This window comes from Ruditapes philippinarum, unplaced genomic scaffold (genome assembly GCF_026571515.1).
Source record: "Ruditapes philippinarum isolate M1 unplaced genomic scaffold, ASM2657151v2 ctg614_1_1_1_1, whole genome shotgun sequence".
Classification (NCBI taxonomy): domain Eukaryota; kingdom Metazoa; phylum Mollusca; class Bivalvia; order Venerida; family Veneridae; genus Ruditapes; species Ruditapes philippinarum.
In genome coordinates, this window is record NW_026855959.1 from 502,738 (window position 1) to 517,813 (window position 15,076).

Here is a 15,076-nt window from a genome sequence, read left to right on the forward strand (position 1 = left end):
AACCGTTCAAACCGTTTGTCCAATAACGCTGTTGGTTTGAATCCTTCATGACACTTTGAATTGTTTCGTGTCAGGATTATGCTATACAGTCAGCTTATGGAAAGTTGATGGTTCTACTAAGCAGCCAGGTCTTGCATGTAATAATGCACTAAGGGGCAACTGAGGTTTTCCTCCACTAGTGAAACTACTCAAACGTTGCCATAACAGCTTTCCAATGTTGGTGTGACTTAAAATCAAACAAATGCAAGCAAACAAGAATTGAATTGAAATTAAATATGTCCACTTGTATTGTTATTGTAGGGTACGAGTTATAAAATATTTGAAGAAAAATACCCTCCAATTATGTAGAAACAATTCTGAAAGCCGACAGGTATTGATTACTATTTAGTTAAAGAAATGCCTGAAATGGGGATATTTTGAAACATGCAGTTTAAATTGCCTTTTTGCTTTCAATGTTAATATGTTTACTACAATTTTCGCGTGCAGGACCAGAAATGCTTCCACCAAAGTCGCCACTCGGCAGATACATCCGTATATCACAGAATGGTAAGAACGCAACAATTGTGTTCCCGGAGGTGAATGCTAATGACGAGGCCTCGTACAATTTGTACTGTTCTCTCAAAGACCGTTTATACACTGTCATAATAGAACACCAGTATGACCGAGTAGAACTCAACTTTACAATTTACAGCATCAATATCAATAATCCAAGTAGGTCTTTCATTCCGTCAGTTTCATAAATTTTTCGTTGTTTGAAAACTTAATTGCCCTTGTATTATTATTAAATGTAGTAAGTAAATTATAAGAATGTGTAAGTTAGTTTGTTGTTTAAATCATTCCTTTTTAGCTCAGTTACTAATCCTATTTATTTTCATTACGTTGGGGTGTCTTTGTCTGAATGGCTATGGTTGTTAACTCAAACAACTTGCCACTTACCCGCTATGGGTTTAAATCGGTCCAAAGACTGTATTCTTGTTTGTGCTTGAAGTAATATACTGTGGGACACAAAAGGTATTTCTCTACGAGAATAATAATAAAGTTGCCCTATGTCAAACAAACATTCTTTGTCATAACTCTTTCAAGAATTGACCATTATATTACGAAAACAACATAGATTTACAGTTTTAGTTTTTAAATTATTTGAAACTATTGCATTAGGTTTAGCTAAAAATTTACTCCTTTCAAGTATTTTCACTTTCTTTATTATTGTTGTAAAGGTGAATTATGATACATTTATTTATGCACACAGTAATAATAACATACATATAAAGACATTTTATTTGTAAACGAGTTTTGGGCTCTTATATTTATCTTTTAAGCCATACAAAGAACAATTATAGAAGGAACGCAAAACTATTTAGGCACTTGTTTTTTAATCTCTTTTATATTAAAAATATAAGCAATAATATAAATCTGTGACAGATTGAAATTAAATCATTTTAGTCTGTCACGTTATCATGTATATGATAATGAATGTGTACATACAAATGGTCGTTTTCTTGAAATACTAAAACCACATGGAAATAAGTTTAAGAATATAGTGGCTGATAAAAGCTTTGTTGCAATATGGTCAACCATGTGCATTTTTTTTCCATTAATTTGTGATATAGCTAATAAATATGCAGACGGGGTCCTGCTAGGCCATGTTAATATCTAACAGGATGATAATGTAATAATATGAGATTTTATAATTATATAAAAATATTGAACCGTTCTATAGGTTTAAATTATTTGTCAATTACCTTTTTAGCTCACCTGAGCAATGCTCAGGCTGAGCTATTGTGATGGCCCTGTGTCCGTCGTCCGTCGTCGTGCGTCGTGCGTCGTCAACTTTTGAACATTAACAACATCTCCTCTGAAACCAATGCATGCACATCAACCAAACTTTACAGAAATGATCCTTGGGTGGTCCCCTTTCAAAGTTGTTCAAATGGTTCCGGTCTGTTCCATATGTAGGTCATAGGACCAGAAAAGGATTTCAAAAAACACAAAATTAAAAAATCTTCTTGTCTGAAAGTCCATGGGCCAGAGCTTTGATTTTTGGTATATGGTATCATCTATGGGTCCTCTACCAAAGTTGTTCAAATTTTGTCCCTAGTGTCAAAATTGGCCCCGCCCCCGGGGGGGTCATAGGTTTTTCCTTATATGTATATAGTAAAATCTAAAAAATATTCTTCTCTGATTTGGCAAAGGCTACAGATTAGATATTTGGCATGAAACATTGTGTAGTAGACCTCTATCAAGATTGTTCAAATAATGGCCCTAGGGTCAAAATTGGCCCCGCCCCGGGGGTCATTGATTTTCATTACATACATATAGTGAAAACTTGAAAAATCTTCTGGTCTGAAAGTAAATGCCCTAGAGCTTTGATATTTGGTCTATGGTATCATCTGAAGGTCCAATACCAAATTTGTACAAATTTTGTCCCTAGTGTAAAAATTGGCCCCACCCCGGGGGGTCATAGGTTTTTCTAATATGTATATAGTAAAAAATAAAAAAATATTCTTCTCTGAATTGACAAAGGCTACAGGTAAGATATTTGGCATGAAACATTGTGTGGTAGACCTCTACCAAGATTGTTCAAATAATGGCCCTCGGGTCAAAATTGGCCCCGCCCTCGGGGGTCATTGATTTTCATTATATACATATAGTGAAAACTTGAAAAATCTTCTGGTTTGAAAGTAAATGGCCTAGAGCTTTGATATTTGGTCTATTGTATCATCTATAGGTCCAAAACCAAAGTTGTTCAAATTTTGTTCCTAGAATTAAAATCGGCCCCGCCCTGGGGGGTCATAGGTTTTTCCTTATATGTATATTGTAAAACCTAAAAAAATCTACTTCTCTGAATTTGTAAAGGCTACAGGTTAGATATTTGGCATGAAACAATGTAAAGTTGACCTCTACCAAGATTGTTCAAATAATGGCCCTCGGGTCAAAATTGGCCCTGCCCCGGGGGGTCATTGATTTTCATTATATACATATAGTGAAAACTTGAAAAATCTTCTGGTCTGAAAGTAAATGGCCTAGAGCTTTGATATTTGGTATATTGTATTATCTGAAGGTCCAATACCAAAGTTGATCAAATTTTGTCCCTAGTATCAAACTTGGCCCCGCCCTGGGGGGGGGGGTCAAAGGTTTTTAGCTCACCTGTCACAAAGTGACAGGGTGAGCTTTTGTGATCGCTTTTCGTCCGGCGTCCGTAAACTTTTACTTTAAATGACATCTCCTCATTAACCGCTGAGCCAATTTCATCCAAACTTCACAGGAATGTTTGGTGGTCACCATTAAAATTTGTTCAAAGAATTTAATTCCATGCAGAACTCTGGTTGCCATGGCAACCGATAGAAAAAACTTAAAATATCTTCTTTTTAAAAACCCAAAAAGGTAGAGCTTAGATATTTGGCATGAAACATCTTCTAGTGAGTGTCTATCAAGTTTGTTCAAATAAAAGCCCTGGGGTCAAAATTGGCTCCGCCCAAGGGGGTCATTGATTTTCCCTATATGCATATAGTAAAAACTTATAAAATCTTCTTTTAAAGAACCCAAAGAGCTAGAGCTAAGATATTTAACATGAAACATGTTCTAATGGGTGTCTACCAAATTTGTTCAAATAAGAGCCCTGGGGTCAAAATTTGCCCTGCCCCGGGGGTCATTGATTTTCCTTATATGTGTAAAGCAAAAACTTTTTAAAAAAATCTTCTTTGAAAAAAAAAACAAATAGCTAGAGTTTTGTCACTAAGCATGAAACATCTTCTAGTGAGTGTTTACAAAGTTTGTTCATATAAAAGCCCTTGGGTAAAAATTGGCCTCGCCCCGGGGGTCATTGATTTTATTTATGTGTATGGCAAAAACTTTAAAAAAACTTCTTTGAAAAAACAGCTAGATTTAAGATATTAAGCATGAACATCTTCCAGTTAGTGTCTTCAAAGTTTGTTCAAATAATAATGCCTGAAATAATGCACGGAAGGGGGCACCGGAGGTCTTCCTCCACCAGTAAAGCTAAAACGTCGCCAAATGACTTATACTGTGTCGGTGTGACGTAAAACCCAAACAAACAAACAAAAAACAACAAAAAACAAACGTATCATATTTTGCTCTTTTGGCAATTGGTATAATTAAAAAGGATTAGTATTTTGTATGGATGTCAGTTTACAAATTGTTTATATTGCAAGTTCAGCGCTTCTTTCTTCAGCTTTTTCAAATCTTACATGTTTTGAAATCCATTATTAAAACATTTATCACATGATCGACATGTAATGAATAAAAAAAAGAGAATATGAATTTCCCAGGCATTATGTGCCAACTTCTTAAATAATACTTTATACACAATTGACATGATGCAAATGATAAAACTTCACTTGATAAATGTTGTTAATTTTTGTCATCATTATAAGAGGTGACGTAAACAGAGATGTTTCTTTTTTCTGAAAAAGTGACACACATTTCCCATTCCCTACAAAACTTCATATAGTTTTGATTGTTTTCCAAAGCATTTTCACCTAATGTTTCACCCAATCATACTTAGATTTATTTTTTAATAAATAACAGAAAAATGTAAAGGTGTACAAGCAAATTGAATAGTCCATTGAAAGTCAAAGATTTTTCAATATCAAGGTACAATTATTATAATTTGAGCTGCAAACTGTATAGGACCTAGTCAAACTGTACTGAAATACAGGCTGGCATCATGTATTTAGTGGTGGCAAGGGCTAATTACTTAACATTCCAGCAGGATTGTAATTAAAAACTAAATCACAATATCAAAGCATACTTGTACTTATTTGTTTCCTTTGAATATCCTGTATTCTGATTCTTGTCATTTGTGAATGCTCTATGGACTATCCGTTTTTTTCGTAGCGGAACATTTAGCCACACCTTTTCCATTCATTGTTAGGTCAACTGCTCACAAACAGTATCACAAACATAACCATGTGTTCTTTTGTGCAAACCAGGTCAACCAGTGACTATTTATTTATAATCTCAGTGTAGCAGTTGAAGAAAAAGTTAGCCAATATACATAAACTGTAAACACTGGAAAGGTCCATTAACACTTAACACATTAACACTTGAACTGGACGCAGTTTTCAAGACGTTTAGTTAAATATATCTTCATTGGTCTCCTCCATGGTACAATTTAGACAAAACCATTCATCATTTTTGAGAACATTTCAAAATATGCACTGACTCGAAAGTGCTGGCTTTTATTGACCAGCTCTCGCGCATGGGCATTATCTTTTGTCACCAGTACACTAAAATTTAAAAGACTTTGAAACATTTTTGCTCTGTTAAGTTATTGTACATTTTGTTTGTGACTAAAATATTTTTAAACTGATCTCTAATGAATTTAAATGAGTTGCTCTTTTTATATGATAATTGTATTGAATTGAGTTGACCATCATTGTTGTTAGATATAGAAGTAAATATACTATATAACCATAGGAGCCGAAGATTTGTTTAAAGATAAGATTATCGAAGTTCATATATTTGGTGTAAATAATATACAGTGTTACAGTCGTTACAAATAAAATGATTAAATGGAAACTATGATTATTGTATTCGGTGTTTAAATGCGATGTGTTACCGTAGTAACAGATGATTTTATTTCCATTAATAGACAAGATTGTTGTACTAAATGGTCCCAATTCTACATACGATGTGGAACCAGGCATGTCAGTGTTTATTGAAGTGCAGGCAACCACAGATAGATTATTCATGAATCAGATGACTTTTAAATGGCAGTGGTACGAGGAACAGACAGACAAGAAAACAGGCGTCACTATTACAAGTATGTTTAGTGATATATTATTCAATATATAAAAATGATATAGTTTTCCACGTAATGAGATGGCTGGTTCAGGTTGTTCGAACCGTTCAAACCGTTTGTCCTCTAACGCTGTGGGTTTGAATCCCATATAACACTTTGAATTGTTATATGTCAGGACGCTATACAGTCAGCTGATGGAAAGTTGGTGGTTCTACTAAGGTGCCAGCTTATGCATATGATAAGCACTAAGGGGCAACTGAGGTTTTCCTCCACTAGTAAAGCTTAAAAGTTGCCATAAAATCTTTCAAATGTTGGTGTGACTTAAAATCAAACAAATGCAAGCAAACAAGATTAGAAAGCCTGAATGTAAATTTAAATGAACCCACTTGTATTGTTATTTTAGGAGCGGAGTTATAAATTGTTTGAAGAAAAAGTCCCTCCAAATATGTATAAAACATTCTGAAAGCCAACAGGTACTGAAAACCTTTTGGTACATGAAATGCCTGATATGGTGATATTTTGAAAAAAAAGCAGTTTAAATTGCATTCTTTTGCTTTCATTTTAAATATGTTTTAATACAATTTTTGTATTCAGGACCAGTGATGCTTCCCCCAAAGTCGTCACTTGGCAGATACATCCATATATCACCGAATAATAAGAGCGCAACAATTGAATTCCCGGAGGTGAATGCTAATGATGAGGCTTCGTACAGTGCATACAATGCTCTTAAAGACCGTTTATACACTGTCATAATAGAACACCAGTATGACCGAGTAGAACTCAACTTCACATTTAACGGCATCAATATCAATAAACAAAGTAGGTCTTTCATTCCGTCAATTTGTGCTTGAAATAATACACTGAGGGGAAAATGATGTCTTCATCTAACAGTAAAGTTAGAAATTGCCGTATGTTAAACAAACATTCTTTGTCATAACTCTTTCAATAATTGTCCATCAGGAAACAACATGAATTTACAGCTTTTAGATTTCAAATATTTTAAAACTATTTCATAAGATATTGCTCAAACTACTCACGCTATTCAAGTCTTTTCACTATCTTTATTATTATTGTAATGGTGAATTATGATACATGCAAATAGTGATTTTATTGAAACACTAAAACCACATGGAAATTAATTTTAGATAATAGAATCTGATAAAAGCGTTGATAGAATATGGTCAAACATGATCATTTTTATCATTAATTTGTGATATAGCTTATGAATAGCTAGACGGGGTCCTGCTAGGCCATGTTTACATCTTCCAGGATGATAATGCAATTACATGAGATTTTATAAGAATATAAAAATATTGAATAGTGCTACAGGTTTAAATTATTTGTCAAAGGTGTTTTTTTTCATTTTTATCTTTAAATGAAAGTTATTTGTATTTCTGATACAAATTTCAAAAGTTATTTGCAACATTTATGTACAAGCTTTAAAAATGTATCAATGGTAATTTAAGATAATTTACACAAAGATATGCCTGTGATCGGTGTTTTATACTCTTTCGACGGAATTGTGGCTCTGCCCATTGAGAGGGAGAAATTACGTAGTGTAGAAGAAAAAGCGGAACATGTAAAAGTGACAGAAGTTGTCCATTGTCTGTAAAATTGTTATACAATACAATTATCTTTCCAAATGACAACATCTCTCATTTAATTGGAAAAACAATACATAAATATGTTTTGGAGAGGGGAATTTGGCTAAATTTTAGGCGAGCGAAATTTAAGACATACGGAATTTAGTACTTTATTCGCCCTTTAGAGGCGATAATTATCGCGTGTTACTTAGCGAAATTTTGACGACGAAATAGGACATCGTATAAAAGCCCTTGTTACAGAACAAAATACTCATTTGCTTTATACACGAATTATCTTTTGCTATTTTAGCAATTGGTATAATAGTAGTGGATTAGTATGATTTATGAATGTCAGTTTATATATTGTTTATACTGCAAGTTCAGCGCTTCTTTCTTCAGCTTTTTTTCAAAAAATAGATAAATACAGAATCCCCAAAGAAAGCCCAACACGGCAAAATTGAAAATGTTGCAGGCTCGGTTTGATTGAGCCTGTTCATGGACGGTGCTGGAAAGTGCAAGTTACCGTCCACGCCCCCTAGCACCGGCTTAAGCAGAATTCAACATTTAAACGTGAAATAGTAAAATTTTGAATTTAGAAACATCCGCAGATGTGTTCATACGGCGGTTATCATGGAACCTTCAATGTGATACTTCCGTGCCATTCCATGAAAAGCGGCGTATGGTCCCCAAGTAATAAAAAGCGCGTGCCCTAAACGAGAAAACAATGGGCGGAACTAAATAAAATGGAATTTTGAAAGGGGATCAGAGGTTATGAAGCCTGCGTATCACAGATAAGACGTCAAAAGACAAATTTAAAAAGCAGGCAACATATCCTAAGGGTGTTTCAACATTATTCAAGTAGGAATATTGGAACCACCCAACTAGAAAATGCCGAAAAGTTGAAACTCAAAATACCACAAGCACAACAATAATGTCGTGCTGAACAATCTTCAAGGATCGAAAATATAACATCATTGATTAAATGTACGGGGAGACTTTTTACAGCCGCCACACGGCACAAATAACACGGATGTGATCGATCATAAAATAGATAAATACAGAATCCCCAAAGAAAGCCCAACACGGCAAAATTGAAAATGTTGCAGGCTCAAATCTTACATGTTTTAAATCCATTTTTAAAACATTTATCACATAATCGACATGTTTAATGAATTAAAAAAGAATATGGATTTCTCAGGCATTATGCGCCTTACCCCTTGAATAATAATTCTTACACTGTTGACATGATGCAATTGATAAAATTTCACTTGATAAATGTTGCTCATTTTAAACAGAGGTAAGTAAACAGAGTTGTTTCTTTTTCTGAAAAAGTGACACACTTTTCCCTTTCCCTACAAAACTCATATATAGACCCAATGAAACCGAGTCTGTAATTTTTATGTCATTTTGCTGTTTTAAATGCTTCCTAGGAATCATTTTTTTCATAATTGTTCCCCCGCACAACAAAGTTTTAAGGGAGTATACTGGAATCAGCTTGTCTGTCCGGCCGTCTGGCCGTAGGAGTTTTCTTGTCAGCCCAAAAACGTAATAATATTTTGGTGCACAGTCTTCATATTTGGTATTTAGATTGTTTATGATTAGTATATGACCTCTATTGTTATTGAGGTCACTAGGTCAAAGGTCAAGGTTACACAGGCCTTGACAAAAAAGCTTGTTCGCCCAATAACTTAAGGATCCTTTAGTTCTTAGTCTTCATATTTGGCATGGAAGTTAGTCATGATTATTAGATGACCCTATTGAGTTTCAGGTCACTGGATCAAAGGTCATGGTCATAGGGGCTTTGACTAAGAATAACTTGTCCGCCAGAAAACTTAAAAATCCTTTGACCTAAAGTCTTTATATTTGGCATGGAGGTTGATCCTGACTATAAGGTGAACCCTATTGATTTTGAGGTCACTGGGTCAAAGGCCAAGATCACAGGGACCTTTAGTTCAAAAAGCTCGTCCGCCCAATTGCTTAAAAATGATTTGGTCAACAGTCTTCATATTTGAATTTAGTCTGGTTATTACTAGTAGATGACCCCTATTGATTTAAGGTGACTTTGTCAAAGGTCAAGGTCAAAGGGGTTTTTACTGCAATAAGCCTGTCTGCTTACATTTTCAGATTTCAAGCATATAATTATGATCTGATATACACATCATAAAACACCCCAATGCAAAGCTGCATGAATGGGGGTATTCAAGTCATGCAGTGGCAGTTTCAAATTTGAGGTCAGTAAGTCAAAGGTAAAGGTCACGTTGATCTTTGCCACTAAAACATGTAGAATACATAACTTAGCAATGCAGCGGTTTACTACCCTCAGCTTTTGCAGTGAAATAGGGATATATAAGGGGGAGTTATTACACATAAAATATTTGTTTACAGTTATTTATTTTCTCTCACGAAGTAGTTATATGCATGTGCTGCGTTTCCATTTACACAGTTAAATTTAATCTGCACTGCATGTTTTTATTTAATCTAAAAATCTTCCGATATTTGTTAGTTTCATGATTGAGTGTGTACAGGGAAGAATACTCTTGTATTGTAGTTCAATGTTAATGTCACTACTCATTTGTATGTCGTGAGGAGGGGTTACACAACCGTTATAGAAAAAAATCCTCAAAATAGTGCACTTTTGAAGAGCTTTTTTCTAGTGTTTTTTAGCTGTGTTGAATTAAATTACCAGTAGCTTGTAACTTTTAACAGATCGCAACCATTTTAAAATAATTGAAAGGACTATCGAAGACCATTCCTGCAGAGTTTTCTAGCATATTTGAGGAAGCAGTATCGTTAAAAGCTTACTTTGATTTTAAGCTCTGGTTACCATCTTGTTCAACAAACCGGAACAATTCCAGCAAGTTTTGTAAAATACCACTTGATTAAATTTCCTGTAAAGTTTCACTAAAATCTGCGGTTAAGGAAAAGATTCTGTTTAAACAGATTTTCTATTTCTTGCTCTGATTTCTAGATCGTTCAGCTGACTCTGAAAAATAACTATCTAAATAAAAAAAGCTTAGGATCATTTCTGTAAAGTTTCATCAAAATCTATAAAGCAGTTTAGGAGGAGACGTAATTTAAATCTTATTTCATTCTTTATCTCTGACATTTCATTTTTCCAGCAATCATTTGAGCATTTTTTAAAGGATCATCCAAGTATATCGTTCCTCTCTAGTTCCATCAATTTCATACAACTGTTATTTAGGACAGACGCAGGGCGACCACAATAGGTCACCTTGAGCATGTTTTTGAGAGAAAGAAAATAGCGATTACTTCATCAGTCATAGAATAGTGAAAATAGTGACAAATTTAAAAATGTTTTCTTATTGATTTCAGTTGACGAAATTCACGACCATAATGTTGCCGGTGTAGTTGGAGGTGCCCTTGGTACACTATGCTTATGTTTAGCTCTGGCACTAATACTTGTTTCATTTTTACACCGCAGGAGGAAAAGGAAATGGTTTTGTATTTATATTATTGTTTGGATTTTTGCTGTTAACTATTTTTCGTTTATTTGTTTTCAAAATTATTTACTTTAGATTTAAAATAAATTATTGAAATATATCCAATCATTAAACAATCAGGCTAAGTTAAAGTTAATGGTTATAAATATAATAGTATTTATCATAAAATATTGTGTAAGTCTAAAACAAACTTGATTCGTTTGTTAATTTTAGTGAGATGTCAACGGACATTAACGATTACGCAGGTCCGGAAATGGAAACATCGGAAATACATGAATATAGTGCCATGTCGGAAGTACATGAATATAGTGCCATGTCGGAAGTACATGAATATAGTGCCATTGACAGGGTCCTCGGTAAGGAGATGATTTAGTTATATTCATGAAACGTTTCTAAGCCTTGTTTACTACGTATTTTACCTGAGTAAAAGACAATACAATTTCAACAAACCATAACTTCAAAAACCTATTTCGCTGATATACAAGTGGATCTATCACACAAATTGCCATAGTTATTTCTGTAAAATTATTAATTAGAACTTATTAAATATTGCCAAAGCCGACTAGGGTGCGTGAGAGATGATACACCGTCCATTATCTCCCATTGACATATTCAATCAATGAGTCTGCAATTTTCACCTTTTCAATGTTCTTTTAACTACTTTCAAAAGATCTTCCCTTTTCCAGATTGATTATTCTTCATTGATTTGTCGAGAAGGTCGTCTTGCCATATTATAGTTAAGCAAAAGTTCTGCGCAATGAACACCATTCCATTATAATTAAAGCATACTCAATAACATGATTTATGTCTTAAATTGTTTAATTCCAGCCACACAGACATGATAAAGGAATGACGCGGATGAAAATGAAAGAATCGTGCCATTTTGATGTTTCCTTACATGCATCCAACATTAAAGCCATTAGAAATTTTGTTTTTAATTTCCACTATGCTTTGTTGTTGTTATTTCTTTTTTCTTTTATTTTAAATAACTTTGATTCATTTATTTTCAGTGTTAAATATTGAATATTGCCTATGTTTGTGCTACGGGACGGAAGTGACGTTACATATTTTATTATTTTTCATGGACACAACCAACCAGCCTAAAACTTTAAAGTCTTACTTCTGCTTCCATTGCTCTCGAGGGATTTTATACGGCAAATATATTTCAATCGTGTCTTCAGTAGTCCAATGCTGCAATTATATGAAACGATATGTATTTTGTTGTTTTTTCTTCTTTTATCTATAAAACTGATACGTGTCATTAAAAAAAAAGACTTGAGGACATGACAGACATGACAATGCGTGTTGTACAGCCTAAAAATATTAAATACTTTCTGATACATTAAGGATAATTAATACGCAATTATTTCATCGTTTTATAAACCAATTATAAAACTATTATTTGTTGTATTTTTCTTTATTAAAGACATACTTGTCATTTAAAAAATATACTTGAGAATTACAAACAATGTGTTTACAGCTACAAAATATTATATGTTTTAATAACAGATATCAAATTTATAATTATGTAACCTGAAAAATAAATGTGGCTTTTCCTCTTTGTCCAATCAATTTTGCTAAAAGTTTTATTCCTTTCTCTTATAGAGAGTAAAACAATTATTCTCCTCTTATCTACTATAGCAAGAAACAACAACAAATACATAGGAATAACGCTTAATATTTGGTAGTACATATTACAAATCAATAGAATCAATCGGTATTTATCTGTATCTGTTACTTGTATAAGGGATTCATCAGATCTATAGCATTGTTGCTGTATAAACGAAACTAAAAAGGATCTGAATACGTGGTTACAACATATTACAAACAGAATAATATTGTGTAATCTGTAAAATATTCAATAACAAGTTATGCTCGTTAAAACAAAGACAATTAATTAGATTATGCAACTTTATAAAAGTTATATTACAAGAAACGATTATTGTGTGTCATGTGAAGAATAATGTAAAAACCTTAATATTTAGCAAGAATGTGTATTGAAATATTTTATTACAAAACGGTTTGTTGTAAGAAGGGATGGGGTTTGGCGGGGCGTATTTAAACAAGTTCTTGAAGCACTACCAAATGCAAGCGTCGAGTATATATATATATATATATATATATATATATATATATATATATATATATATATATATATATATATATATATATATATAAGTATATATATATATATATATATATATATATATATATATATATATATATATATATATATATAGTGTTTTCGCGGTTTTTCTTCACTCGACGCTTGCATTTGGTAGTATATATATTTTCCGGCACTTGTTTTCATTTTTTGTATATATATGTATAGAAATACACGTGCTCCGTTAAAAGAAAATATTTAAGGTATCACTCCATATTTGAAGTTGTTGAACCTTAAGACTGATGTCCAGGTGATGATTGTCGTTATATATTCCATGTTGCTATGTTACATTATTACATTATTTTGTATTGTCACCTGATTGGTCATTTTGAATTTTTTAAAAAGAAAGATGTTAAAATGTGATTGGTCGGTTTAAAACGAAATCAGTTTAAAACGAAATTATTTTTAGAATTATTGTAAAGATGCATGTAGGCATTTAGACTTTGGATTTCCAAGTGATAATATTGTGGCTCTCCACTAGAAATAATTACTGTTTTTAATGTCAATTTACTAAAAGAAGGATAACCTGTGCATATGTTATATATTATTCGTGGTATTCCACTAAAGAACATTAAAATATAAAACGGAACTATAAATTTAGAGCATAATACTTGTGATTGATGATGAGGGTAAGAGTGTTTGATCACCTGGTATAATCAATTATTGGAAAAGTAGTGAAATCACCGTTTGCATAACATAACTTCAATTCATTATTTTTCTAAATGAATTTTGTTTATTAATTCTGTAGAATTGTATTGATACATTTTAAGTTATAATTAAAATTTAGAGAAGGTCATATTTTTCTACAGAAACTCAAATGATTACCAATATTGTTAGCTCTATAAATATGTGAACGATGGCTGTGGCGCCGTTATATGTCGCAACGCCGCTAAATGTCGCACCATTGCCGCTAAATGTCGCAACCGCCGCTAAATGTTGCAAAATCATTTGCCGTTAAATGTCGCAATGTTAGCGTTAAATGTCGCACGGATTTCCCCTACCGTTAAATGTCGCAACACTATCGTTAAATGTCGCAAGACGTTGAACTATTATGTTATATCAATTAAATCTGCCTACTCAAGACGAATTATGTCTGTTTGAAAACGAGTGATTTTATCATATATGGAAATGCGCTGCAAATAATACAAAGATTATACTCATATTATAAATAAATGTATATTGTTTTGCGTTCGATTTTTACCTGATCTTATACAAGTACATATTGATAAATTAATTATACAATTGTCTACCATTTGTATGAAACTGCAAAATTTACATTGTTCTGTAAATAGTTTTTTACAAACATGTCTGTAAAATTAGCAAAAGAGACAGCCTAACGGCCAGTCTGAGTTTGCAGAATGATGGCCTAGTAGGCTGAGGAGGCAAATCGTCTCGCAGCCGGAAGAGGAAGCCTAAATTGCTGACGACATGGGCCTTAGGAGTTTGCCTAACGCTCTAGAAGTCGGCAGCCCTGCATCCTAAGAGACAACCTGGTATGTGTTAAACAAAATCAGTTTTGAAAGCATAAAACATGTTATTTGCACAAACAGTTTATATGCTTTTATTATATTTGCGTGTTTTTATTTCCATTTTAACGCCAGAGAGGCAGTGCTCATTCATATTGTTTCTTCAATAAATATAAAAATGTTTACTTTACGCATCTGTTCCATATTTTATTTTGAACAATAAAGTTCTCTTAAAATAAATACTCTATAGTGCCTATGTTTTGTATTTATGGTCATTTGAATTTTACTATGATGTTCTCGACATGCGCGTTAGAACACGCGATAAGAAATCAAAAAGTTCTAATCAAACTCGTGACAAAAAAACTACGAGCATAAAAGTGGTTACAGATATAATTAATATCGTCGTTACACATGTATAATGTATGTCTTGTGTTGTTTTTTGTTTTTTTTTCGAAAAATGTCAGATTAAATTTCATTGAAATCGTAACAGATTAAGATTTTCATTACAGCAAAAGCAATCATGTGACAATAAAATATGAAAAAGCCTAGATTCCCTGGCCAATACGGCTAGCTGTATTCAACCAAATAGCAAGCCAATATGAACATAATTAATTATTGGTATTCTTATAGAGAATCTA

The 15,076-nt window shown here is 33.0% G+C and overlaps 1 protein-coding gene across 5 annotated transcripts in view; it reads left to right on the top strand.

Moving 5' to 3' along the window:
* The window catches only part of LOC132744962 (contactin-4-like), a 40,042-nt gene extending 27,918 nt beyond the window's left edge, over nucleotides 1-12,124 (top strand). For 3 of the 5 annotated variants that reach the window (XM_060733771.1, XM_060733770.1, XM_060733772.1), the window contains exons 15-20: nucleotides 487-711; nucleotides 5,615-5,785; nucleotides 6,359-6,583; nucleotides 10,681-10,804; nucleotides 11,022-11,164; nucleotides 11,637-12,124. In XM_060733771.1, coding sequence (XP_060589754.1) covers nucleotides 487-711; nucleotides 5,615-5,785; nucleotides 6,359-6,583; nucleotides 10,681-10,804; nucleotides 11,022-11,164; nucleotides 11,637-11,650 — 902 coding nt within the window. In that variant the 3' untranslated portion in view covers nucleotides 11,651-12,124. The remainder of the gene's footprint in view (nucleotides 1-486; nucleotides 712-5,614; nucleotides 5,786-6,358; nucleotides 6,584-10,680; nucleotides 10,805-11,021; nucleotides 11,165-11,636) is intronic. The other 2 variants (XM_060733773.1, XM_060733774.1) reach the window with 2 other exon arrangements.
* The last annotated feature ends 2,952 nt before the right edge of the window (nucleotides 12,125-15,076 follow it).